At 47.6% G+C, this 27,343-nt stretch overlaps 5 protein-coding genes across 5 annotated transcripts; all 5 read left to right on the top strand.

Annotated features, from left to right (window-relative positions):
* Nucleotides 1–5,626: 5,626 nt before the first annotated feature.
* Nucleotides 5,627–7,060, top strand: EI90DRAFT_3014990 (uncharacterized protein; the record flags this gene model as incomplete). Its single annotated transcript, XM_039056848.1, has 4 exons — nt 5,627–5,746; nt 6,106–6,439; nt 6,466–7,020; nt 7,041–7,060. 4 exons carry the CDS (start codon nt 5,627–5,629, stop codon nt 7,058–7,060), a joined length of 1,029 nt encoding a protein of 342 aa, XP_038918256.1.
* Nucleotides 7,061–12,430: 5,370 nt separating this feature from the next.
* On the top strand, nt 12,431–13,126 carry EI90DRAFT_3014989 (uncharacterized protein; the record flags this gene model as incomplete). The annotated part of the gene is made up of 2 exons (XM_039056847.1): nt 12,431–12,817; nt 13,001–13,126. The coding sequence occupies 2 exons, from the start codon at nt 12,431–12,433 to the stop codon at nt 13,124–13,126; spliced, it is 513 nt and encodes a 170-aa protein (XP_038918255.1).
* Nucleotides 13,127–18,096: 4,970 nt separating this feature from the next.
* Nucleotides 18,097–18,886, top strand: EI90DRAFT_460114 (uncharacterized protein). The gene is made up of 3 exons (XM_039067649.1): nt 18,097–18,397; nt 18,450–18,664; nt 18,709–18,886. Exons 1-2 carry the CDS (start codon nt 18,148–18,150, stop codon nt 18,560–18,562), a joined length of 363 nt encoding a protein of 120 aa, XP_038918254.1. The 5' UTR covers nt 18,097–18,147; the 3' UTR covers nt 18,563–18,664; nt 18,709–18,886.
* EI90DRAFT_3050073 (DDHD domain-containing protein) lies at nt 18,737–21,751 on the top strand. The gene is made up of 21 exons (XM_039059738.1): nt 18,737–18,758; nt 18,821–18,839; nt 18,892–19,025; nt 19,080–19,374; nt 19,429–19,458; nt 19,513–19,547; nt 19,600–19,770; nt 19,824–19,905; nt 19,960–19,973; nt 20,027–20,087; nt 20,136–20,272; nt 20,326–20,377; nt 20,431–20,451; nt 20,518–20,556; nt 20,608–20,661; nt 20,721–20,743; nt 20,800–20,829; nt 20,888–21,133; nt 21,183–21,256; nt 21,313–21,323; nt 21,378–21,751. Coding segments are annotated over exons 1-21 (1,656 nt in total). The 5' UTR covers nt 18,737–18,756; the 3' UTR covers nt 21,504–21,751.
* Nucleotides 21,752–22,136: 385 nt separating this feature from the next.
* Nucleotides 22,137–22,615, top strand: EI90DRAFT_3014987 (uncharacterized protein; the record flags this gene model as incomplete). The annotated part of the gene is made up of 2 exons (XM_039056846.1): nt 22,137–22,424; nt 22,475–22,615. The coding sequence occupies 2 exons, from the start codon at nt 22,137–22,139 to the stop codon at nt 22,613–22,615; spliced, it is 429 nt and encodes a 142-aa protein (XP_038918252.1).
* Between the last annotated feature and the right edge of the window lie 4,728 nt (nt 22,616–27,343).

Below are 27,343 nucleotides of genomic sequence, written 5' to 3'. Positions count from 1 at the left end.
ACAAGCCTTACAGCTTACTCAAACAACTCCCCATCCCCAAACGTCCTTGGAACTCCATCTCAATGGACTTCATCAAACAGCTACCCTCCTCTTCCGGATTCACTTCCATCTTGGTCGTTGTGGACCGCCTGTCCAAGCAGTGCATTTTCATTCCTACCCACAATACCATCACCTCTCCAGAACTGGCCAAGCTATTCCTCCTCCATGTGTTCTCCAAGCACGGAGTTCCTTCCCACATCACCTCCGACAGGGGTCCGGAGTTTGTTTCTCATTTTTTCTGTTCACTTGGTAAGGCCCTTGACATCCACCTCCACTTCACCTCTGGTTATCATCTGGAAGGAGATGGACAGACTGAACGGATGAACCAGATGCTCGAGCAGTACCTGTGTATGTATAGTAACTACCAGCAGGATAATTGGTCCGAACTCCTACCTCTCATGGAGTTTGCATACAACAACGCTCCGAATGCCACCACAGGCGTCTCTCCATTCTTTGCCAACAAAGGCTACCATCCGAACATCACCGTTCACCTGGAGCGAGACCTAACTTCAGTACACACCCATGAGTACTTGGTAGATCTCGACTCCCTCCACCACTTCCTTTGTGAGGAAATGCAACATGCTCAGATCCATTACCAAGGCCCGGCACCCTCCCATCGGAGTCCTGCCCCAGCTTTCGAGGTAGGAACTTCAGTCTATGTAAAGGCCAAGTATTTCCATTCCACCCGACCTTCCAAGAAGCTCTCCAAGAAAAACCTCGGCCCATTTGAGATCATTGCCCACATTGGAACCCACTCCCTCACCCTCCGCCTGCTGGAAAACATGCGAGCCATTCACCCGGTATTCCATGTCTTGCAGATCAAACCTTCCATCCCGAACATCATTCCAAACTGCCACCAGCCACCTCCACCTCCAATAGAAATCAAAGGCGAAATGGAGTTCGAGATTGAAGAGATACTCGACTCCAAGATTGACCGACGTTTGCTCTACCTGGTCAAGTGGCTAGGCTATGAAGGGACTGACGAGGAGACACAATGGCTCCTTGCCAGCAAACTCGATCACACATCAAAGCTTTCCATTCTCGGTACCCAGACAAGCCTGGTCCCAAAGCTCCTTAGGAACCTTGACTCCTCTCCCATCTCTCCTTTCTCTCCACTCCTCATTTCTGTTTTCATTTTTTTTCTGTAAGTACAGCTCCCCTCACCTTACTAATTCTGGGCCTTCAAGGGTTCAGGCCTAAGAAGGGGATACTGTCATATCCACCCACAGCCATTGTCTTCCACTACCTCTGCTCCTTCTTCACTAACCTCGGAGCTCCCATATTCTGCAATCACCTCCACCTCCCTCAATGGTCACCACCCCTTTTTTCAATATATTACCTACACCTCCCTAAGTATGGAGCCTTGAAGGCCTCCGGACAGCTCCGATGTCTGCTAGCACACTCCCGCCCCTGCTGGGCAATTCACTTGCTTGCCCTGCAAGTCCACCTTCAGGCCTATCCCTCCTTTCCATTTCTGGGTTATCACCTGCCATTCCGCTAACCCCGTAACCCGACTTGTCGGTAATATTCAGTCAGCTAATGTTTAACCCCATTAGCTCTGCTCCACTCGGTCCTGCCATTCACAGGCCTGCCCTCGCTGTAACTATATATATACTTAACTTGTACATAGGTTACACCCCAGTGATAAAATCAACTAGAGTTGATCCCCCTTTAGTTCTCGTTGCCAGTAAGTAAATTAGGGCACTTGGCACAGCGCTCCTGGTCTGAGTCACTGAGGCCAAAGCCCTCCGCCATGGAGACAACTCCTTCATCTCGATCTGGTCTTGTCATATCCATGCATACCCAATCCCGACCCAACTCCCAGACCTCCTCCTTCACCACCTCCGGAGTCTTACCCTACCGCTGTCCATTCCAATATTCACCTTTGGTCCTGGCACCACACCTCCTCTCACCTCCCATGCCACCTCCACTCCTCCATCCCTCTCCTGTCCTATCTCTGTCTGCTCCGATACCCACCTCGGACCGAACACCACCCCTCTCGCCACCCTCCTACTACTCCTCCCACTCCTCCGCTTCCTCCCCACAACACCTCCACCCTTCCGTCATCCTCCTACTCTCCTCCTGTCTGCTCCGATACTCACCTTCGGTCCTGACACCTTCCCTCTCCTCCACACCTTCCCTCCTTCCTCCTTCCTCTCTCTTCCCTCTGGCCCTCTTCTGCCGACCCCTGCCAAGTTACGACCTTCCGCCGCTGTCCCGTACTTCGTACTTGGACACCGCTCGTACCTTTGCTCCAAGCCTCCATCATAGCTCCTACCTCGGACTTTGACTCCACCTCAGCCTTAGTCCATTGCATTGGTGACCTCATACTACATAAACACCATTGCCAATATCCCTTGGACTTTCAACCCCACCTCCGTAACCTCCGTAAGCTCTGCAACCCCCAAGCTCCATGGATCATCTTCGGCACTTTCACCACTTGTAATGTATCTCTCGCGTTTTCCCCTCATCCCTATTTGGACTGCTGCTTCTTCCCATTCTAGCCAGTTAGTCATCATCCCCACTTCCCCTCATCCTCCTGCCCCTCTGGGCCTTGCCCTCCTTACCTCCTTTCGGATGTACCACAGGTTCTGCCTTATGACCTTCAGTACCACTCCACTTCTGTCATCCCTTTGTTCCCATTTGGACGCCTTTGTTCTGATTCGGATCCCCTTTGTTTCCTTGTGCTTTTGCCCTCCCCATTATATATATCGGCGCTTGTACATACTTGTTTTAGGCCTTAGTCTAAAATCGACCTGAAATGCCCCCTAGAGACTTCCTGCTCGCCTCCCACAAAATTAAGGACCAAATGGACAAACAGCAATGGCACAGCACTCCGCTTGAGTCGCTGAGGCCAAGGTCCCTCCTTGCTAAGTCTCCGGTTCCCCTCCAGAATTGTCTGCCCTCGCCCAGTTCTAACAGGTCTCTAACACATCCCCGGAATTGGGCCCTCTGTTCCATGTCAAGACTCAACCAAGCAGCCTGAAACCCAAGCATCAGCTGCAGATGCTCAATTCCCTGCCTCTGTCTTCCATGCTGATCAGCTTGAAGGCTTCAAAACATCTGATCTGCCCCAGCCCCAGCACACCTGATCCGCACCATTCATAGGGGTCATCCCCATAAGCTTGGATGACTCAAAAGTTACAGTAGCCTGCACACCCCTGGAGGCTTGCCAGTCTAATCATGCCATGAAGTGTGCAAAGCAGCATGCACATTGGGATGGTACCTGTTATAGAGCATGTAATAGTCTGGAAGCAGAGAAGGGACTCAGGAAGGAGGGACCTTGGCCTCAGCGACTCAAGTGGAGCACTGTGCCACTGCTTTGTTGTCTAAGGTGGTCCTTAATTTCAGGTCAACAAGGGGGAGTCTCATGGGGGGACAATCCAGTCGATTCTGGTTCTCTAGTCATCGATTTCAGACTAGGGGTACAGGAAACTATGTACAGAGTGTATATATAATAATACAGGAGTGGAGTCAGAGGACAAAGGGAACTGGAAGGAGACAAAGGGGGACTGGATGAGGGAACAACCCCAAGGGTCAAGGGTTGGAACTTTATGGTGCTTCCCAAAAGGGCAAGACCAAGAGGGGAAGGAGTGGAGTGGGTTGTGGGGAATGACAGCTGACTAATGTGGAAAGGAAGCAGCCATCTAAATAAGGAGGAAGCAACAAGAGGATTAAATGACACCATACAGTAGAGACTGCAGGGTCCGGAGTAATTTCTGGAGGTCCGGAGTCAGAAGTCAAAGTCCAGAATATTGGCTAGACATAATAAATGAAATGCAATAAAGAATACAAGGAGATAAGATGGAGGAGGGGGTCAAAGTCCAGAGGCAGAGACGTGACCGGAGTTCCAGAGGTGGAGGTGCAATGGGGTTCCAGTACAGGAGTCCGGAGCCAGAGGTGTGGAGCATCACAAGCTCTGGTCTGGAAGGTACGAGGTTGGGATTGGACCCAGAGTAAACCGGAGTCGGACTGGAGGTAGTGTTGGACATTGTGTTGGAGCCAGAGGTAGAGTGGGCTCTCAACAACCAACAGGGGGAGGAGGATGTGGAGGATGTGGAGTTCTGGAGGAGGAGATGGAGGTCCAGAATCAGGGGTGGAGGTCCGGAGTTGTATGGATATGACAGTACCATGCTCCCACAACTAATACCTGTGTACATGCAATGGAAATGTTTGCATCATTCTGGGGTCTCACCTGTGGCAGATGCTTGCAATTGTGGGCATGGCCACCAGCCACTCAAAGTTACATGTGTGCACTTGACCGGAAGGAAGAGATTCTTCTTGTTTGTGACGTTCATCCATCTTACATTCAACTCGTTGAATGAGGCTTGTTTCCATGTGCCCCATACTGCCCATCGCTTGCTGTGAGCATTGATATGTTGGAATGGGTCTCATTGTTATTCAGATTCACTGTGCCTGTCATATCCGTGCATACCCGACCCCGACCCGACTTCTGGACCTCCACCCTCTTCACCTCCGGAGTCATAACCTACCGCTGCCGTTCCGATACTCACCTTCGGTCCTGGCAACACACCTCCTCCTACTACTCCGCTCCCCCTTCACAACACCTCCACCCTCCTGTTATCCTCCTACGGTTCCCCCGTCCGCTCTGATACTCACCTTCGGACCTGACTACTCTCCTTTCCGCCACTCTCTCCTCCCTCCGTTACTCCTCCACCACCCTTCCACCAAGTTATGACCTTCTACCGTTGTTCCGTACTTCGCACTCGGACACCGCTCGTACCTTACTCCGAGCCTCCATCATAGTCCCTACCTCGGACTTTGACTCCACCTCAGCCTTAGTCCATTGCATTGGTGACCTCATACTACGTAAACACCATTGCCAATATTCCTCGGACTTCCAACCCTGCCTCCGTAACCTCCGTAAGCTCCGCAACCCCCGAGCTTCACGGACCGCCTTCGGCGCTCTCGCTGCCTGTAATGTATTTCTCGCATTTTCCCTTCATCCCTATTTGGACTACTGCTTCCTTCTATTCTAGCCAGTTAGTCATCATCCCCACTTCCCCTCATCCTCCTGCCCCTCTGGGCCTCGCCCTCTCTACCTCCTTTCGGATGTATCACAGGTCTTGCCCTATGACCTTCGGTACCGCTCCGCTCCCTCTACCCTTTGTTCCCGTTCAGACGTCTTCGTTCCGATTCGGTCACCCTTTGTTCTCTTTGTGCTTTTGCCCCTTCCATTATATATATCGGCGCTTGTACATACTCGTCTTGGTTTCAGTCCGAAATCGACCTGAAATGCCCCCAAGAGACTTCCTGCTCACCTACTGTGAAATTAAGGACCAAATGGACAAACAGCAATGGCACAGCGCTCCGCTTGAGTCGCTGAGGCCAAGGTCCCTCCACGCTAAGTCTCCGATTCCACTCCGGAGTCGTCCGTTTCCGCCTCATTCTAACAGTGCCAAACAACCAAGCATGGGCAGCCACTACTCAAATAATCCTTCAAAGCTGTGGTTACAGTTTCGAGACAAGAGATTCCCTTCACAGGCATTTTTCCAATGCTCTCAAATATTACCAATGTCTTGTCTCCCTGGTTCAAGTGGAGTTGGTGAGCCTGGCACAAGCCCACATGGTTCGTCTCCAAACAGGCTTGACCCATGTGCGATGGGTGGCAGCGGCCCCCACATGGACAACCAAGATCCTCTGGTACCCCTTCCTGTTAGATCTCACTCAGAGGAGCCTCACCTCTGTACCAAGTTTGATGCCACTACTCCTATCTGGAGTCATATCTATGAGAACACCCATCACATCCCCAATCAGAGTGACATGAACAAGGATCTTCCTAGTCATTATCTCTGTTCTTGATGCCCCCTCTGCTTTGGTGGACCTCACGCTAAATCTGAGGAACTCCAGACAATTGTATGTTGTGATGCCAATTTCCAGTTGAAGCAAATAAAGGACAAGGATCGCTGAGGAGCAATGGAGGGAGGTGTGGGCAGTAAAGATCCTACATTCATTTCACCATGAACTATCTTCCTATCTGATGAATTTGTTGTATTGTGGAAAGACCATGTTGAGAAGATCTGACCTCCTAAAAAACTCTCCAAGAAGCACAAGTATCATGAGGAAGAAGCCGTTGATCTTGAACGTGGCTCAGCCAATGCAGAAGATAGGATAGAATCCAACCTACTGGTTCCAAACTCCACGTATGATGCATGCTCTGAGTCCTTCATCGCTGCCGATGGGGAACACATCAAAGCTTCAACTGACTACTTTGCAGATACCGGAGTCATGGCTATCCTGTGCCATCATGACATACCCCTCTTCCTTGTCAACATCCAGACCGCTGGCAAGAAGCAGCACTACCTTTTTGCACTGATTGCAAAATTCTTCGAACACATCCCAGACCACTGGCAAGTGGGAATACTGTATGACATAGGGTGTCAGCTTTAAAGAAATATGATATAGCGCCTGAATGGGGACCCCATATTGCATGGGGTGTTTCTATTTTCCATGCATATGGGCATCAATTTGCATGCCAACTCTGGTATCGTCCACGTAAATCAGAGTGCTGGGGCCTCACTGACGGCAAGGGCTGCAAGAGGGTGTGGAGTCAACTTTGGCAGTTGGTTCCAGGGCTTCACATTACTGGCCATTATCATCGCCTCTTCTTAATTGATATACAAGCTGAGCACATCGAGTCAGCAAAACTGCCTGATGCTGGCAAATGGCTTAAAGACCGTTTCAAGAGAGCCAATGAACGACTCCAGAAGGTCACAACTCACCTGGCAACAAACAACTGTGTTCCTATCCCAGAGTTGTTGGAGCAGTTTGATGATCAACGGTTGAGTGCCACTTTGAGGACTCAGGAGGCACTCTATGATGAGGTTGTTAGTGCTGAATCGGGACATGAGGATTATGTTCAGGATCCTGAGTCGCAAGACTTTGTGCAGAAAGTCGCAGCTGAAGTGGCTAAGCTGAAGCAATCCCTCACCACTGCTATGCAAGCCATCAGTGCTCAGGGTGATGCTGCTGTCGGGAAGTTGGAGAAGCTGAAGAATGATCAGTGGACAAATGAACTCATCAACTTTCAAGTCCTCAGAGCTCAATTGATATGGAAACTATGTTCAAGACAGCTCGAACTCAATGTGCTTTATTGCTCAAAGGCTTGTGCTATTGACCAAGGCATGAAGGCCCATGTGGAGAAAGCAGTCAAGAGCCACTCATCTGGCATCGATGCCACATTGCATTGTAGGCAGGCACAGCCAGTACTGCACAAACAAACCGAATATCGCGATTTCCCCATCCCAGCACATCCCCACTTCATGAAACACATCATACACCAGCATGGCCACTGTTAGATTGGGCAAGTTTGGACAACTCCGGAGTGGAATCAGAGACTTAGCATGGAAGGACCTCAGCCTCAGCGACTCAGGCGGAGTGCTGTGCCATTGCTGGTTGTCCTGGGGATCCCTAATTTCAGATCTAGCAGAGGGGAAGTCTCTTAGGGGGGGAATCAGGTCGATTTCGGACTGAGGTTACAAGTTACTATGTACATTGTATATAAGGAGGGGTCCAAAATCAAAAGGAGCAAGGGTACTCCAAAAGCAGACAAAGGGAGCTGGAAGGAGGAACAACACTGAGGGTCAAGGGTTTGACTCAATGGTGTTTCCCGGAGTGAAGGGCCAAGGCCCAAGGAGGATGGGAGGAGGATGGGAGTGGGGAATGGCCAGCTGACTGAATAGAAAGAAAGCAGCAGCCCAAATAGGAATGAGGGAGAATAGCAGAATTGAATGGAGCAATGCAATAGTTGCAAGGTCCGAAGTAAGTCTGGAAAGTCCAAACTCGGAAGTTAAATTCCGGAATATTGGCAAACGTAATTAAATGGAATGAGCTAACCAATACAATGGGTATAAGCAGAGGTGGGGTCAAAGTCCAAGGTCAGAGCTAAGACTGGAGGTTCCAGAGATGGAGATGCGAATGGGATTCCAGAGCGGAGGTCCGGAGTCGGGAGCATAGGTGTTGCATGCTCATCTGGAAGGTGTCGAGGTTGAGGTTGGACCCAGAGTGTTCTGGAGTCGGACTGAAGGTGGTGTCAGAGCCAGAGGTGGGATAACCTCTTGGAAGTCGGCAAGGAGAAGGTGATGGAAGGGAAGTAGGGCTCCAGAGTCAGTTTTGGAGGTCCAGGAGCCCAGAGTGGAGGTCAGGATTGTATGGATATGACAGCCACACTGTCAGGGCAACCACACCTGACCATACAACCCCAGAACCACCTTCCCTGACCTCCCCCCACTTCCCTCATCCTCCCATCTTTACACACCTCTCACAACTACAGCCTGCATGTGAACCCATGGGAGAAATCACGTGGGTCAAGGTGAGCAACTCGCCTTAACCCATGTGACACCTTTTCCGCATCATGGGAACATGCTTGGCTTCTACCCATAGTCACGTTACGAACTGTACAGTACATTTCCCTTTTATAGCAGCCAAGCAGGGAATAGGGAAACTTACCCTTCTTCTCAACTCAATCCCCACTTAGGCAAGTTGTAGCTACCTTCCATAATACATGACAACTCAATCCCCACTTAGTGAGTTTGAGGAGCTTGGGATAGGATCCAGCACCTGGCTGCCTGGGACACCACAAGTGTCCAGCTCTGAGGTAAGGCCACCCCTGGACAGAGGCTGGGCCCTGACACACACTCAGACTGGATTTCACTTATCTCAGCAACCACTGCACCGATTTGGACAATATTGGTACCGTTGGAAACGCGTCATTTAGGAGTATTAGGATCCATGATTAGCGGGAGTTGATTGGTGATGGATAGAGTTGGATATTTTTTTGGCTGGAAATCATTTATTGCTTTATTGTTTTCTTGATTATTGTTTTCCCTTCCTTTTTCCGATATTGTTTGTTGCCGATATGACCCACCTAAGCACATGGGACTCATCGGATATTTTCCTTTATTTTTATTTGATCATTTCTCATATATACTGTACATGAGGATGTATCTACCTTTCCCTTTGGACTAGAAACCACCGAGTTTGCCCCTCCCAAGCTAGTAGGGAGTAGTATGACATAGAAGATGACTAAGAAGACCTCTAGATCAGTTCTCACCTTAGTGTCACCCAGAGAGGTGGGGTGAGAGACTGATTGGAGTACACCACGCACTGTAACACACTGGACCATATTTCCCTTTACCCCCTTTTCCCTGACCTGTTGAGTACCAATCCAGTCCCCATCCTTTCCTGTTTTCCTAGTGGGTTAGATCCCTAGCCCACTTACAGCATAAATACAAGGAGAAATTAGTGCTCCTAAAAAGGCTACAGTTTTCTAGCCCAGCAAATAAGAACAGCTACCTTCCACCCCTCCTTAGCAAAGAAACTATCATGAAATTGGACATTGACCAGGATCTCTGGGATGATGTCAGGGCATACACCCTGACCTAGCCCACACCTGCACTTGCACCTGCACTTGCACCTGCATCTGCATGCACACCCGGCCGTTGCACCCCCTGTGTGTGCCCTGTGCCGGACGCTCCGTGCAGCTGGATGCCCCAGGCCCCTGGTCTTGGGCCTCATGTGACTTCCAGATATCTCTGGAAGTTTTCAATTATATTGGGCCACTGTGGGAAGGTGAGAAGTTAGCTTCCTTCTCACCTTCTTACCCACAGCAGTGTGCCCTGGACAGGGCTGTGTTCCTTTAGGGTTGTGGGCCATGGGGGGGGGGTCATGGAGACCCGTGAGTCATCCCCTGACACATGAGTACATTGATGTCGATCCTGGTAAGGATGCGCTCCTGAGTTGGATGGTGGATGCAAACATCCGGGAGAGCATTCATTGTGTGCAGGAGGGAAAGAATTGCAACCGAGAGATTCATTGACTGAGTGTGGAACAATATTTGGCAGTGGCTCACTGACAAGTATCAGGCCTATGCCTCCGTTGCTTGTGAAGGCAAAAGAGACAAGAATGTTGATGTTGGCTTCCTTGCTCTTGATCGCCTTCATGCTCTTTACCAACTCTCCCTTCTATGGCAAGATCATATGAAAGATGTCCCCTGTTCCAATGATGCACCTCCTTGGCCCAAAATTGCACCACCTCAGCCAAAAGAAGTCTATTGTTCTGTCATTTGGATATTCAGTGTGCAGCTCTTTAAACCTTGAACAATGGCATGGACTCCAACATTAGTCAAGATGATGATGAGGATGGTGAGCTGGAGCCAGATGAGGTTGAGGAGAATGGTGCTTTCGCTGATGCTTTGGCAGCACTGGATATAACCACTGATTCCCGTTTTGATGCTGAAAATTCAAATGGCTTTGACAATGACCATGGCAGTAGTTATTATCATTTGTGACCTCGTATTCATTGCCCTCAGCTTGTGTTTTGGCTGTTTGTGTCTTCTCTCCTATGTACAATACTCTTGTGGTAACTAGCGACCTGAATGGTGCCATATGGCCCTGCATTTTTGCAGCACTGTGGATGTTCATTCATGTTTTGTGTCATCATTATGTGGGTGTGACACTACAGTAAACAAATTTCACACATGACTTTATTATGCTGTATTTGTGCTGGATCGCTCATCATTTTCCTCCAGCTTTGAACTTCAAAGTATGTTCTCACAATCACACATCGCTCTGATACTGACTATTGCCTGTACCTATAGTCATTTTATCGTTTTCTTGGGTCTTCGCACTGGTAGCAAATTGCGGGATTAACGAGAGCTTCAAGTTTTTGTTGCAGACTTAATCCCATCCCAAAGTTCATCAGCAAAAAATTGTTATGCTCCTGAGTGCTCCAGAGTATCGAGAGCACTGGGAGAATCAGGAGGAGATTGGCTGGTCCAGGAACAGCCCATTTCCTCCGGAGTTGGCTAGGTACTCCAGGGCACTCCCAGGAGGGCCTGGAGCATTGCTTTGTGCACAAACATATCCAGTAAATACAATTTAAATGCTTCAAAGTGTATAGGGGTGAGAAGCTTCTGGGAGCTCCTGGAGCATTTGAAAATGAAAAGGAAAAAAAAGGAGGGAAGATCCCCCATGAATACCTCCTACCACAAGACTAACACAACAAGACACTGCTTAACATTTAGATCAAACACTATACTATATATCAAGGACACTGAGACTCACCAATACACAATCAAAATTTATGGCCTGATATATGATTAATCTGGCAACTTAATCACTTTCAGGCTGGCAGAATATGGGGGAGGGGGAAATGGGGGAGAATGAGGGGGGGAAATGAGGGGGAAATGAGGGGGAAATGAGGGGGGAAATGAGGGGGGGAATGAGGGGGGAATGAGGGGGGGATATAGAGGGAAATGAGGAAATTTTGAAAAATAGGGACTTCTAAAAAGTTGAAAAAAATAATTAGGGAAAAAATCAAAAAATTCAGGAACTGTAGTGCCTTTGAAGTGCTTTCAGGATATATAATTATTTGCAAAATTGAGGAAGAAATGATGGAGAAAAATGGAAAATACTTTCGGAGACCCGAGAAATAATGAGAACTGAATTGATGGGAAAGTCTGAAAAATAGGGAAGTGAGGGGAAGCCTTGTAGCATTGTTATTTTCTGCTGTTCTAATTTTTCCTGATTGTTCTTGGTCTCACTCCCAGCTGCTACTGGATACTCCTGGATACTCCTGGAAGCTCCTGGGAGGTTCCAGGAGCAGCTAATGGAAAATACTTTTGGAGACCCAAGAACTGAATTGATGGGAAAGTCTGAAAATTGAATAGGAAAGTGAGGGGAAGCCTTGTAGCATTGTTATTTTCTGCTGTTCTGATTTTTCCCGATTCTTCTTGGTCTCATTCCCAGCTGCTCCTAAATACTCCTGGAAGCTCCTGAAAGCTCCTGGGAGGGTCCAGGAGCAGCTGGGAGTGAGACCAAGAACAATCAGGAAAAATCAGAACAGCAGAAAATAACAAGGCTTACAAGGCTTCCCCTCACTTTCCTATTCAATTTTCAGACTTTCCTACCAATTCAGTTCTCATTATTTCTCGGGTCTCCGAAAGTATTTTCCATTTTTCTCCATCATTTCTTCCTCAATTTTGCAAATAATTATATGTCCTGAAAGCACTTTAAAGGCACTATAGTTCCTGAATTTTTTTTTGATTTTTCCCTAATTTTTTTTTTTCAACTTTTTAGAGACCAAAATTTTCCTCCCACTGCTCCTGGCACATTACATACTCCTCACCACTCCCAGCTGCTCCTGAACCCCCTCCCAGGAGAACACTATTGGCTCCAGGAGTGCCCAATCTGCTGTTTTGTCTCCCACATGCTCCAGCCACTCTTGATGCTCCGGAGCATAACGGACTTTTGCTGATGTTATTGCTAGAAGGGGATTTCGGTGCCAAGGAAGCTGCACTGTAGCATCCTACTTGGCATTGACCCATGCCTTACCCCTGTTCTGAGTGTTCATGTCAACCTCTGCATCAGCCATGTCCCATCTGCCTCCCAAGCTTAAGCTTCAACTGAACCCCCTTCCTTCCCCTGCAACATCAGTCCACGGTTCCTCATCTCACCACATGGCAGAGGAAATGAACGAGCCCTCAGCACTGCCACCATCAAGGAAGAAAGCTGCAAGTCAACATGGTAAACCCAAGAAGTCACATGGTAGACCTAAGAAGTCTAGGAAAAAGGTGGCATCATGGAAAACCGATGTTCTTCCCATCATCACTCAGGATGGACTTCAAGCTGAGGGAGCAGGTTGTGCCACCTCACCCCCAGGGCACCCACAACTCTGTTCGAGCACAGCTGGTACTTGTGATAGCAGCAGGTTGCTGAGAATGTGCGAGATTGTTGAGGACAAGAAGGCCGGAGCCAAGGTGGGATGGGAGCTGTGGACAAGAGGTTGCTGAGAAGGAGGCCGGAACCAAGGTGGGAGATGGGAGCTGAAGACAAGAAGGTTGCTGAGAAGGCCGAAGCTCATGTGGGAAAACATTGTGAATTCGAGAGACAGCACAAGCCAGAAGCATTGTGATATTGTTCGGATTTCGACTTTCCCGAAGGCCGGAGCCAAGACAAGAACTGGAATGCAACACCGACTGGAATTGCAACAAGATGCCAAGAATGGAACTAGAGTCCCAAGACCAGAACAACCAGAGTCGCAACAGGAGGACAAGAATGGAACATGAGTCCCAACCAATTAGATCAAGAAGAACAAGAGAGAGGTGACTCTCTTTGCCTCTATCTTCCCTCTTTCAAAAGAATGCAGAAAAAATTTTCCCATGATATATCCGAAACACGTTGGGAACCTGGAGAAGCGGGAGCAATGCAATAGTTGCAAGGTCCGACGTAAGTCTGGAAAGCCTGAACTTGGAAGTTAAACTCCGGAATATTGGCAAATGTAATTAAATGGAATGAGCTAACCAATACAATGGGTATAAGCGGAGGTGGGGTCAAAATCCGAGGTTGGAACTAAGACCGGAGGTTCCAGAGACGGAGATGCGAACAGGATTCCGGAGCGGAGGTCCGGAGTTGGGAGCATAGGTGTTGTGTGCTCGTCTGGAAGGTGTCAAGGATGAGGTCGGACCCGGAATGTTCCGGAGTCAGACCGAAGGTGGTGTTGGAGCCGGAGGTGGGATAACCTCTTGGAAGTCAGCAAGGAGGAGGTGGCAGAAGGGAAGTAGGACTCTGGAAGTCAGGTTTGGAGTTCTGGGAGCCCGGAGTGGAGGTCGGGATTGCATGGATATGACATGTTGCATGAAGGCAAGCCCAGCAAAGAACAGCTCATATCTCTGCAACCAGATGAGCTAGGGACTTGCAGTTTCTTCTAAAATGCATGTATTTTACTCCTACAGATTAATTAACCACTGATAATTCTAATTCTTGTTTTTTATAAATTCACATTTGTCACAATCCCCCCCATTTCCCTCAACAACAGCTAAATGGAAGAGATGAAAATTAGGCACTAGGTAGTTCTTGTAAATATCTCAAACCCTTTTTTTTTTCTAATTGATAGGACTTTTTTTCATTTCTTAATAAGGTTATGTGCCATTCTGGTGACTGACACAGTCCCCCCCACTTTCCTCAACAACTACTGAGTGAAACTCACACAGTGAGTAGTTCTTTTATATGTCTCACACCTATTTTTGTTTCTAATTATTGATAAGATTTTTTATCGTTTTTTAATTAGGGTGGGTGTTCAAGACAATGGGAGGGTGCAGTGCAGTGAAAGTCAGACAGTAAGTTCTTCTGGTATTTATCTCAAACCCTTTTTTTTTTTTCTAATCAATAGGATTTTTTTCGTTTTTTAATTGGGTTCTGTCTTCATTGCAGGCTCACCTCAGGTTTGATGGCTTTTCCTCAACAATGGATGGTGGAATGCAATGAAAGTAAAAAAATGAAAAAAATCCTATCAATTAGAAAAAAAATGGGTTTGAGATAAATACCAGAAGAACTTACTGTCTGACTTTCACTGCACTGCACCCTCCCATTGTCTTGAACACCCACCCTAATTAAAAAACGATAAAAAATCTTATCAATAATTAGAAACAAAAATAGGTGTGAGACATATAAAAGAACTACTCACTGTGTGAGTTTCACTCAGTAGTTGTTGAGGAAAGTGGGGGGGACTGTGTCAGTCACCAGAATGGCACATAACCTTATTAAGAAATGAAAAAAAGTCCTATCAATTAGAAAAAAAAAAGGGTTTGAGATATTTACAAGAACTACCTAGTGCCTAATTTTCATCTCTTCCATTTAGCTGTTGTTGAGGAAAATGGGGGGGATTGTGACAAATGTGAATTTATAAAAAACAAGAATTAGGATTATTGGTGGTTAATTAATCTGTAGGAGTAAAATACATGCATTTCAGAAGAAACTGCAAGTCCCTAGCTCATCTGGTTGCAGAGATATGAGCTGTTCATTGCCAGGCTTGCCTTTGTGCAATGAGTGAGTGTGGAACCAAAATTCGTCACATGGACTATTGAATGGAAAACAGCAGTAGATTATTATTTTCTCACTTTATTTTCTCCAACCCCTGCCCTCGGTGCTCTCATGAGCAGCCTAAAGTTTCAGGATAATAATCATGGTTTAATATTCTTATTTCACACGACTAATCTTGATGGTAATTGACACCAAATGGTGCTGCATGGTGCTGCATTGTTGCAGCATGGATGGGACTTTGCAGGTGTTCACTATCCTGGGTTTTTCAGGTTCCTCACGTGTTTTTTGACATGCATGTGACACTGGCAGAAGGTTTCCTTCTGTCTGCTCCCTCAGTGCTGCCTTTGCATCTGCTCCATTGGGACTGGTAAGTCCTCAGTTGGTTGCAACAGGGGCTGGAAGCTTATATGTGCACCACAGACAAGTTGTCTGCATCTAAGCTCCATTCTTAAGTTCACATTGCACTGTGCTTTCAAGTAGGTCTACTTCACCTTGCGCAAACTCCATGCAAGTCTCGCTACTTCTTTCAGTTGGTTTGCCTTCTGTCACATCTACCCACCACCTCCCCTTTCACCAACCCAATCTCTGATATTCCTAGCCTTTTGGTCTGGTATTGGTATCCTTTTCCTGTATCTCACTAAAGTGTACATTTGGATATTCATGTATTCTGTTGTACATTACAGGTCTGTCAGGGCACACCCGCCTGACCCCGTGCCGCACCCCACGCCGTACTGCACTACCCCGCTATCACTCCCCCTCTCTCCTCCCCCACTTTCCCCTTTCTCTCTATCTCTATTTCTATTTCTATCCTACAGTCGATTTCCCTTTCTCTATGTACCACTACATACCTAACCCCGCCCCCCCCTGATCGCCGCACGTGCCGCACACACTCCTGCCTACTGAGCAGCCACCTCTGGGATCTCCTGTGGAGACACCCAGGGAGGTGTGGCTGTGTGCGGAGATGACATGGCTTCCTCCACGTGACCCTAGCCGCATGTATATAATAGTGCCTGGGGTGGGAACAGAAGAAGCAGCCATCTTCTCAACTTCCCACTTCAGACTAAGTGGTCAGGGATGCTCACCCCACGACGGGATCGCCGCTATTCGTCCCACCGAGTCCCGCACACAGGGACCTCGCCGCTTTCGGAGCTGTCCCTGACAAGGTCACACAATGCCCACATGCACCAATTCACAGGCCAGGACTGCTTGGGTTCTGGCCATTTCCACTAAAAGCGCTTACACTGTCTGATTAGACAACAACAACAACAACAAAGTTTGCTCCCAACCAAAGCCTTGTTCACTTTCTATGATACATACAGTTATTCACATGCCAATGGTTACTACCCCTCAATGGTTAATTTCTACATAACATCCTCACTTTTCCACCAATATTTGCATACTTGTACATTATGACTACAGCCATGACTGCGCAAAAAATGGACCAGATCAGACATGAAATGAAGGAGTTATAGAGGCCATTCACCTGTTTAATGGGGCACACACAAGTTATACATCCTGTTAGAACTGGGCGAGGGTGGATGATTCCGGAGGGGAACTGGAGACTTAGCAAGGACGGACCTTGGCCTCAGCGACTCAAGCAGAGCACTGTGCCATTGCTGTTTGTCCATTTGGTCCTTAATTTCATAGGCAGCGAGCAGGAAGTCTCTAGGGGGCATTTCAGGTCGATTTTAGACTAAGGGCCTAAAACGAGTATGTACAAGTGCCGGTATATAATGGAGAGGGCAAAAGCACGAGGAAAACAAGGAGGGTCCGAATTGGAACAAAGGCATCCGAATGGGACAAAGGGAAGAAGAAAGCAGAGTGGTACTGAAGGTCATAGGTCAGAACCTGTGGTACATCTGAAAGGAGATAGGGAGGGCAAAGCCCAGAGGGGCAGGAGGATGAGGTGAAGTGGGATGATGACTAACTGGCTAGAATGGGAAGAAGCAGTAGTCCAAATAAGGATGAGGGGAAAATGCGAAAGATACATTACAAGTGGCGAAAGTGCCAAGTATGATCTGTGGAGCTCAGAGGTCATGGAGCTTACAGAGGTTACGGAGGCAGGGTTGAAAGTCCGAGGAATATTGGCAATGGTGTTTATGTAGTATGAGGTCACCAATGCAATGGACTTAAGCCAAGGTGGAGTCAAAGTCCGAGGTTGGAATTATGATGGAATCTCAGAGCGAAGGTATGAGCGGTGTCCAAGTACAGGGTAAGGGACAGCAGCGGAAGGTCATAACTTGGCAGAGGGTCAGTGGAAGAGGGCCAGAGGGGAGAGAGAGAAGAGAGGAGCAGGGTGAGGAGTGGAGGAGAGGGAAGGTGTTGGGTCCAAAGGTGAGTATCGGAGCAGACGGGGGAAGGGTAGGAGAGTGACGGAAGGGTGGAGGTGTCATGAGGAGTAGGAGGAGGAGTAAGAGGAGGAGTAGAGGAGGAGTAAGAGGAGGGGGGTGGCGAGAGGAGTGGTGTTCGGTCCGAGGTGAGTATCGGAGCGGACGGAGATAGGGTAGGAGAAGGACGGAAGGGTGGAGGTGGCATGAGGGGTAAGAGGAGGAGTGGTGTCAGGTCTGAAGGTGAGTATCGGAACGGACGGCAGTAGGGGTAGGACTCCGGAGGTGGTGAAGATGGGGGTCCGGGAGTCGGATCGGGATCGGGTATGTATGGATATGACACATCCTGCACTTTCCAAGAGCAGGGCCATGATGGTACAGTGCATCCCAGTGCTCATATTGCTACCAAGGAGCAGAAGGCCACTACCACACATGCCCATGTTTGTTTGTTTTGGTGAACAAGCACCGGGTTTACATCCGTGCTTTGGAATTCAGTGGTCAAATTTTGTACCTGCTGTTTTTGCTGAATTTCCTTAATGGCTCTGCATGCAGACTCCCTGAGAATTCACAGGAGAAAGGCAGTTGAAGCAACAGAACAATGTGTTCTGCAAGCTTTTGCTCGGTTCAACATGAGACATGTCACACCTGATTCATTTGTCACAACATGTCACATTAACCATTGTGCCGGGAATGGACCACTTTCTTGTCTATGCTTACTCTCTTTCATTTTTGATCTATTTTCTTAGATCTTTTGTCAATATGTACATACCTTGCCTGGGTCCTATCCGCGATTTTATTTTATTTTTTAGTGCCCATTCCATCTCACAATCTCAAATTTACAAAAAGCTAACCATTGGCACGTGAATAACTGTATTTCGTTTTCCGCTGTAAATGCAGTGAATTCCATCGATTCACCTGACCCTACTTTGGAACTGGAAGTCATGGACGACAGCTCTTCTAACCCCCCTGATATACATGTACGATGGTTTCAAGTCGACGTCCCGGAGTTGCTGTCCATTGCTCCAATCACCTTAAACCCTAATCCAACGTGGAAGGCTCTCACGCGCGTTGAATCAGATGCTTGCGAATTGGCTTGGAGAAACCTGAAGGTTCAGGGTCCCGTGGATACACCAACCGTTGATACTGTGGATGACCATATACCTTTGGGGAAGCCGTTTGATCCCCAAGAAGGTAAGGGTCACACTCAATTTATTCTTCACGGCGCTGACTCTTTGCTTTCCAGTTGCTGCGGTGGAGGCGGAAGATGTCACTCTGGGTGTCCCTGTCGGGAAGGAACAGCTGTTTGAAGTTGACGTACGCACCATGAAGGTACGAGATGGGGGACGTTGTCATTAAACTCCCTACCTCTAATTCTCCATCGGTAAGCTTCGACCGATCTACTGGAGTACTGGTGGCCCCTCGATTGACGTAATGAGGGCTGTATGGATGTATACCGAGGTACGCTCCCTCCAACTTCCTTGGACAAAATCTCACTTCCGCAGAGCCGTCCCGTTGAAAGCGAACTCAGCGAGAAGATTGAGAATGCGTATATGTAAGGAGCTCGGCCTATTTCGCATTCTTTGTGATGGACTGTTTACACTTCGCGCTTGCAAGGTCCATCAAGCCATGGTTGGTGGGTTGCAATCTTCAATGTCACTCATTCATATATTTATCCACCCAAACAGCCGTTCTATCAAGACGAATTGCGCACGGCGCATGAATTAGGGCCAGAGGGCCGAGAGAAACTTCGGCATCCCATTGAAGGAACGCAGTACACTCTCGTTTTCAACAATGCTGGTTCTGCTCAGCTGATTTCAACGTAATGATCATTAGCTATTATCTCATCTTCGATATTCATTACCCGCTTACGTAGATCGCACACAACCCATGGGCTGGCATCAATGTTCTCAGGAACGAAGGATTTCGGACCAACAACTGTGTACCGAGGCTGTGACGAAGTGGCCATCCATGCCGTTCGGGATCCACCAGTAAAAGATTCCAGCCTCGAGTTGTATCAAAATGGTCCGAAAGTCCCCAGCCCCCTACCCGAACATTGTCATCAGGGTCCAATCATCACGAATCGCAAGAGAGTAGTTTCTAATAAGATGGAGGAAAATGTTCATGAAGTGACCGACTTGATCCTCATTGTCCATGGAATCGGCCAGGGTGTACGTCCATCCATTTGGTGATCATTTGTTGATTCTGACGCCATGTACACCCAGTTGACAGCACAATACGAGTCGTTCAATTTCGTATGTGCAGACCCTGTACACGTTTCCGGTCGTGATTGACGCCACCGTCCTCAGGTCTACGCAACAAATATGTTCCGAAACGTTGCACGGTACGTCTGGGAATACGTCATTACAGCGGGATCTCATCACTACTATCAAAAGGAAGCAATCAGTCTCACCCGCTTTAGCTTCCATCGTGAGGTCGAAGCGTGTTCAGTTCCTTCCAGTTCAGTGGCGTGCCAGTATGAAATACGATCTGGACAAGAAAGGGTCCAAAGATGGGTTGGATAATGAGTTTACACTATCTGAGATAACCCCGAAAGGAAGCATCCCGTATGTTCTCTAAGCGCAACACGCCGAACATGGGCTCATAACCCTTTACGCAGCTTCATAAGAGAGCTTACAAATGGTGTTCTAACGGATATTCCCTTATATATGAGCCATCATCGGGAACGTATGATTGAATCGGTTGGTGTTGCAACTCTTCATCAGTGTGCGTAAACAGTACTGACAAACGCCCAGGTTTGTTACCAAGCGTTTGTCGTTTTGATACACCGTGCTTGGAAAGTGAATGACCTTCTGATTTCAGGAACCGAACATATCGTCTGTGGTGTGCTCGGAACCCTAATTTTGAGAAACAGGGCAGGGTGGTAAGTTAATTGATCAACGAGGTACGTTTCTAAATAAATATTCTCCAGCATCTCGTTGCCCATTCCCTCGGTACGGCCCTCGTGGCGCACATCCTTTCAAATCAACCAACCATCGTTCCCCCGTTGTCCACTGTTCCGCCCAAGCAGGCCATGAGAGAGATGGAGCATTTTTTGTTCAATACAAGGTAAGGCACTTGTCCTAGAGTCTGAGCGCGTGCTTTTCCAAATGTTCCATTAGCACCGTGTTTAACCTTGGTAGTCCTCTGCCCGTTTTTCTCCGTATCCACGATGTGCGTCAGTTGCCACATGTGGTTGACTAGTTGTCATTGACCCACATCACTAGACTCAACTGATAGCACGGAAGGTAGTTTTATTTTTTATGGTGCTAATTTACTGGAAGGAACTGGTCTAATTATGTGCCTATATCTAGGGCCGTGAGCGAACAATGTACTCCCCGAATGATGAAGCGGTGTGTTTATTTTAGGTGCCAGCTAGCTTTCGTAATTTATGAGGAACGTAGCTAGATCGGGTCGGATTCTTCGGGTGCCTTGCGACAGACTCAATTTACAACATCGTGCGTCGATCCTCGGCCTTGTGTTCTTTTTCGTATTTGAATGGTCTTATGACTTTCAGTTCAATCCCGCTGATCCTGTCGCGTAAGCATCCGGACAGCCGTTTCAAGACAGATTACTCACGAGCTATGCTTGTTTAGCTACCTCATGAACCCATGTGTTGATTCAGAGTGCGTCACCTTTCCCGTCACCCCTCAATTGAACTGTTGATGCTTATCCCTCACATAGACGAGCGCGCGAACTGCCCCCTTCTTCGATACCCAATGTGAATACACCCGTGTTGGCCCCTTTGAGATCGAGGATGAGCAGACTGTTCGACTTCAGCGGAGGTAGTCGCCGGAAGTCGGCCGGTTCTCCATCGGGAGCATCCCCTTTGGAACGGTCGACAATGCATCAAGGGATGCAAGTCGGTATTGAACTGCCAGATAGTGGATCGGAGGCAAAGGTTTTAGAAGGGGATAGAGCAGAGCGAAGGTAAGCGAATGAACCCACTTCTCGGAACCGCTGGCCGACCATTCTCCAGATTTAAAGCATTGAATTCGCATGGAACGCTGGATTATTACTTGCCAGGTGAAGGGAACTTGAGCGAATATGTTGGTAAGTCCAGGAGAGTGTTTTGTTGGGATTGTCCACTCATCAAGTTTGCTGCATAGATATGATCACGGTAAGTGGAGCGGTTTAGCCCCTTGTTTAGGGATCTCTGATGTTTCCGGGAAAGGCTCACTCATCATACTGGAATGACCCAAGTCTTGCAGCTTTCATATTGTCTGAAATCTTTGTCAAGAAAGTTGACCTACTACGAACAGGAATTGGTGCAGATGAGCTTCCCTACAGCTCATATTAAATGGAATATTATGTGTTCACTCATTCTGGGACAGTTTGTTTCACAACTGGTGCTCATATGTGCACCATCATCCCTGTTCTCTTCCAACTTGGCTGGGCAAACCTGTATCTGCTATATCGATGTGAGGTCTCAGGGGGGTTGCTCAGCACACCAAAGTGTTACAATGATGTATATTGTATGGTAGTGTTAAGTGGTACTGGAAGGTGCTGCTTGGTCACATGATTACAAATACAACCTGGTACATGTGACTCAGGGGTGTGGGGCTAATGCCCTAACAATTGAGTATTTGGACACTGCTGGACAGCATCTCAAGATCTCACTCTCCCCTCCAATAGCAATAGAGGCAACAGGTCAGCATTAGGGACATTCACGGCTGGAAAACTCTGCCAAAACTCGAACTCACAAGTGGCTCAAAAGTCGGGTGTGTTTTGAAAAGGGTGCCACAAGAGGGTGTTTTTGTGTTGCGGCTCCGAGGCCGCAAGACTGTGAAAACCACAACTGCCTGTTTTCACAACTCAGTTTTAAAGAGTCTTAATCCCGTCCTGTATTCATCTGTTTGTTTCTGATGTAACTGTACAGTTCCTGCCACCTGAATCACACTGCACAACATCCCCACCTGCCACACTCATTACTATGGCACTCCACACTCATTTCCTCCAACCAACTATGGGACCAAAGCGGCCTGCTGCTCTGGACCCAGAACTTGCACCAGTTTCAAAGCGTTCCAGCCATTTATCAAAGCTGAACACTGGCAACCAGGCTGAACCCCCCACTAAGCCTCCTGCAACCCGTTGTGTTCAGTGGCTTGAGAACCCCCACTGGACTGACCGTCTCGTATCATACCTGCTTGAGAATCCAAATGTGAGGTTGAAACTGAGCGGTGATTCTATCCAAACTGCGAAGGCTGAGGGCCGACTGAAGGTGATTCACTCTGCTTGCTCATACCTTCCAAACATCTTATTCTACCCCAGATTTCTAATGGTGAGAAGAAGAAAGACTATTGGGCAGCTATTGCAAAGGACATCTGGGACCGTGAGGAAGAGGCAGAGTGTGAATTCTATGTTGCAGCTCTGAACCAATACACTACAGCTATACAGGGTAGAATAAGTTGATGAGTGATGGTCAATTGGCATGCTGCTGATATGCTGATGATCCGCTGGGTAGGCTGGAAAGTCAGTACAAGAAATATATCAAACTCCTTGGTGAAACTGGTCAGGGTGTGAAGTCTGAAGAGGAGTGCGAAGAAATCCGTGCCAATTTGCAAGGTAATGTATTCATCTATCACTGATGCCATGCTGGTCTTTGATTGGTATTAGAGGATATCTGAGCAAAATTCCCTTGGTTTGATGATCTTGATGGCATGTGGCATAATTTGCCGAAGCACTCAATTGGAATGATATCAAACTCTGCTGTTGGTATGGCTGCATTGGTTGCTGAGTTTGAGCAAGCGGCCCCAAGACTGACACATGCAGTCGGTGCACAAGAATCTCCTGAGGTATTGGGTGTGGCCACTGTGGGCACCAACACAAGGTCAATCATCAAGGTTAGCAAGACTAGTATTCCTTGTTCTATGCCAGCACTACTAATTTGGCTACTAGGATCCGCCCCCCACTGCTGCTCTTGGTCTGGATTCCCCTATTTTTCTCACTAATGAACTGTCATCAGAACCCAAACTGGAACTTGTCCCACCAGAATTCAAACTCGAGGTCAAACCAAATGTCCTAAGCACAGCTCAGCTAGGGAGCCATGGTTTGCCAACTCCGATGACACCTACATCCAATTCTCCAACTCCAACCCCTACACTAGTTGGTTTGACTCACAATGCTGGAGGAATTAGCCGTAATGGAAAGGGACGACGTGATGTTCTTGCTGATTTCAGTGAAGCAAATCTCCGTGACCAAGAGCAGACCCACCGAGAGGCAGACCAGTTTCACTTACAACGCATGGCCCACATTGATGCCCTCCAACGATGTGAAGATCAGAAACATGAGCGGAAGATGCTGAAGTACAGCATCCAAGCACAACAGATGGGGTTGGCTCCACTTGTGCCCCCCTATCTTGCTCAGCTGCCACCTTCTGGCATGCTGCAAGCCAACTTCACCAATGATGGGCTAGGCTCGGGATCCTCCCAAACCACACACCCATTCTAGTTCATGGATTAGTAAACATAGCTTCTACACATAAAGTTCATGGAACAGTGCCTCCTGAATATGATGGCACTTACACTGAGCTTCCAATTCACCAGGGGGCAGAGGTTCAGCTGACATCCAAGTAAAACCTTCCACTTCCCCTTCATCCTGCTGTTCATCATGGCCATGTAAACCCTCAGCAACCCAGTGTGCAAATTCTTCCTCCGACTCAAAATCCTCAACCCAGGACACAAGTGAATGGATGATAAGGCAAGTGCGTACCCATGCCAATGCCAACCGGTAGTCATGTTCACTGTTGATTTGTTGCCAAAGGCCTCGGAGTGATTGGAATCGGCCTTTTAAGAAGCCAATTGCATGTTCAGAGCGAATGCAGACCTAAAGTTCCCACATCATAAATAACAAAAATTCTGTAGCCACTTGTCAACTTACTGATGACAAATGGTGGTATTAACAAAGCTTCACATGCCAGTGGGGTATCAAAAAAATCTCACCATTTAGATATCCATCATCTGACTTGAACCCAGTCATATGTACATACATGCTTTGTGGATGCACAAATGTATCAATTGAATCTAATCAGGGCTAACTACAGTGTAGGTTAATTTTCATGGCGGCTCCACAACAAAAAATCCTACTAGACAACTCCACAAATTAAAATCCTGCTATAAAAACAGTGGATAATGGAATTTAGGCTAACCAGGCTACTATTGTTATGAGGGTTCCTGTAATATGTAGTCATGGGTAGTTTCTACCTGAAGTGTGTAGCTTATTTGAGGTTGGGGCCTGGTTCCCAGTCCATCAAGAATGTATACTATAATAAACTGTATAATTTAATGGGGGAGTTGTTAGATGATGTGGGATGTGAACAGTTCCAGAAGTGGAATGGGAGACTTAATACAGGAGGACTGAAAGGTTGTGCTTACTTATTTGGGGACAGTAACGTTCCGTTCCCCTGTTCACCTCTGGCCTCAGATAGTCCATCTAAATATAAGCTTTAATGTGCTGTATATTCAACAGGGTAGAGGTAAAAGGCTACTGGGCCTTTACAACTACTCCAAGGTATATATATGAAATTACATATCTTGGCACAAATAAATAACAGCATCACTATAATGGGAATTATAGCGATGCAACATAATATAAATATCACTATAATTGGAATTATAGTGAAGTAAGGTTAATCCCTTACAAGGACCTTGACCTCAGCGACTCAGAAGGGAGCACTGTGCCACTACCGTTTGTCTATGGGGTCCTTAATTTCAGGTGTCCAAATGGAGACAAAGGGAGTTTGGAGTGGGAACTACACTGAGGGTAGGTCCATGAAACTTGGAGGTAGCAGAGCTTATGGAGGTGGAGTCAAAAGTCCAAGGAACATTGGCAATGGTGTTTACATGAAATGATGTCACCAATGCAACCAGGGTGGGGTCAAAGTCCAAGGTCAGGGACCAAGGGGATCTTGGAGCAGAGGTATGATTTGTGTCTGAGGTTGGGGCACAGGATGGAATGGGGACCTTGGCCCTTTTGCTGCTGGTACTGTATAATTTGTGTTTCTCCCTCACCTGTTAGATGTCAGAGACCAGATTTAAGACGAAGGAATGTCTCCGTAACGGAGGGCTTTGGCCTCAGCGACTTCTGCCAGGAGCGCTGTGCCTAGTGACACGTCCGTGCCCTAACTTACTGACTGGCACTTAGAACCTAGTGGGGGTAACTCTAGTTGATTTTTCTGCTGGGGCATAACCTATGTACAAGTAGTGTATATATATGGTTACAGCGGAGACGGTTCCGCAATTGGCGGAGCCGAACGGAGCGGAGCTAACGGGGTTAAGACATTAGCCGACTGAATATTACCGACGAGTCGGTTCGCGGGGTTAGCGGAAAGGCAGGCGTTAACCCAGAAACGGGAAGGAGGGATAGGCCCGAAGGTGGACTCTGCAGGGCAGGCGAGTGTATTGCCCAGCAGAGGCGGGAGTGCGCTAGCGGACGTCGGAGCTGTCCGGAAGTCTTCAGGGCTCCGTACTTAGGGAGGCGTAGGTAATAAATTGAAATGAGGGGGTGGTGACCATCGAGGGGTACCGAGAGGTTTGCGGAATACGGGGGCTCCAAGGTTGGTGAGGGGGGAGCGGAGTTAGAACGGAGGGGTCGGAGAGCCCGGAAGTCGATGGCCGGGAATGGATATGACATTAGAGACCGGATGTGTGTCAGGGCACACCCACCTGACCTGGCCCCAGCTGACCCAGTCCCCCGCTACCCACTCCTTCCCCACTCCCTCCTCCCTCTTCTCCTCCTCTCTTTCTTCCTCCTTTCTCTTTTCTTTCTTCCTTACTTATTACACGGACAACTTCCCTTCTATCAGTGTACCATTGGCCTGGCTGCAGTACAACATGCCCGGACCTGCTGGGCAGCCTCCCACACACCAGGCGCTCCTGGGATCTCTTGCAGAGATACCTGGATGGATGTGGCTGTGTGCGTTGTAGGAGAAATAACGGTCACACTATGGAATCCCATTATGGAAATATGCCAGATAAATCACAAAACCCCCATACAACATGTTATGGAAATGGGAATTTCCCATTTTAGACTCTTATGGGTTCTGTATCATGTGATTTATATAGTAATATAGTTTAACCAGTCAATTAACCACCAAAATCGCCACTTGTGAACTATTTGTTAAACCACATGTTACACCAACTGTGAAACCATTGTAACCTCTAATGAACCCTCTCCCTTCTCTCCTGCGCTCAGAACGGACGAAAATGGGCGCCTCCGGCCCCATTTTTGTAACACAACAAGTAGATATGAGAAAATAGAAGGACCTGAATTTTAATGAATTTTAATGAATTTTTACAAATTATTACGACTATATGCAATAAATTGAAAGAAAGAAAATTAGCAAAAATACTTCAAGCTTAGCATCAACAAAACGGAATTCTCGGGGGAATTTATACCAAATATTAAAGAAAGAATTAGGACAATCGACCAAGATTTGACTATAGCAACAATCAGAGAACCTCCACAGAAACTACTTTCCCACGTCTGCACACGTAGCCAAGGATGGAAGTACCACAGAACAAGGATTCCTCAGGAACTAATGCAAAATTCAAAGTCGTGTTTATAATAGGAAATGAAGATGTCCCCCAAACGGACCCAATGAAAGTAATTACAGGGAAAACTACCCATAAATGACGGAGATATGACTAAAACTCCTGCAAAACGAGGACAATGTTTAAAAAGCAAGCGCTGCAAGAGGGCTAGCAGCTCTCTATGCCAACTAAGCTCGTGGGGCCAAACTCTCCTAAACTCTCTACTTTCTCTCTAAACTTCGCTTGACTCTCGATCCTTAAACTCCGTGTGGGTTCTCCAGGATTTCCGCAAGGTCCGGGCTCAGCATCCACTACTCACTTGTTGTGAGCTAGACAGCTGCCCTTATTCCTACTGTTGGAATTCCACTCACTCACTCCAACTCTAGCGTGTCCTAGCACCTTAGAGAATTTGGGGGAGGGGAGAACTTCTATTCCAGAATCTGGTATGTACAGGATATAAGGAACAATTATTTTTAGAATAATTGATGGGAAATATTGGTACCATATGGCACCTGCATACCTTATTAGGCGAAATAATAAAAAAGGGTAACAGTAACAATAAAAGAATATCAATCAATAACTGAAATGATGGCAAAATATGAAAATAAAA

The sequence above is a fragment of the Cantharellus anzutake genome, assembly GCF_015039405.1.
Source record: "Cantharellus anzutake strain C23 chromosome Unknown EI90scaffold_15, whole genome shotgun sequence".
Taxonomy (NCBI): Eukaryota; Fungi; Basidiomycota; class Agaricomycetes; order Cantharellales; family Hydnaceae; genus Cantharellus; species Cantharellus anzutake.
The sequence above is the reverse complement of the archived record's forward strand: the minus strand, read 5'-3'. Positions and strand labels throughout refer to the sequence as shown.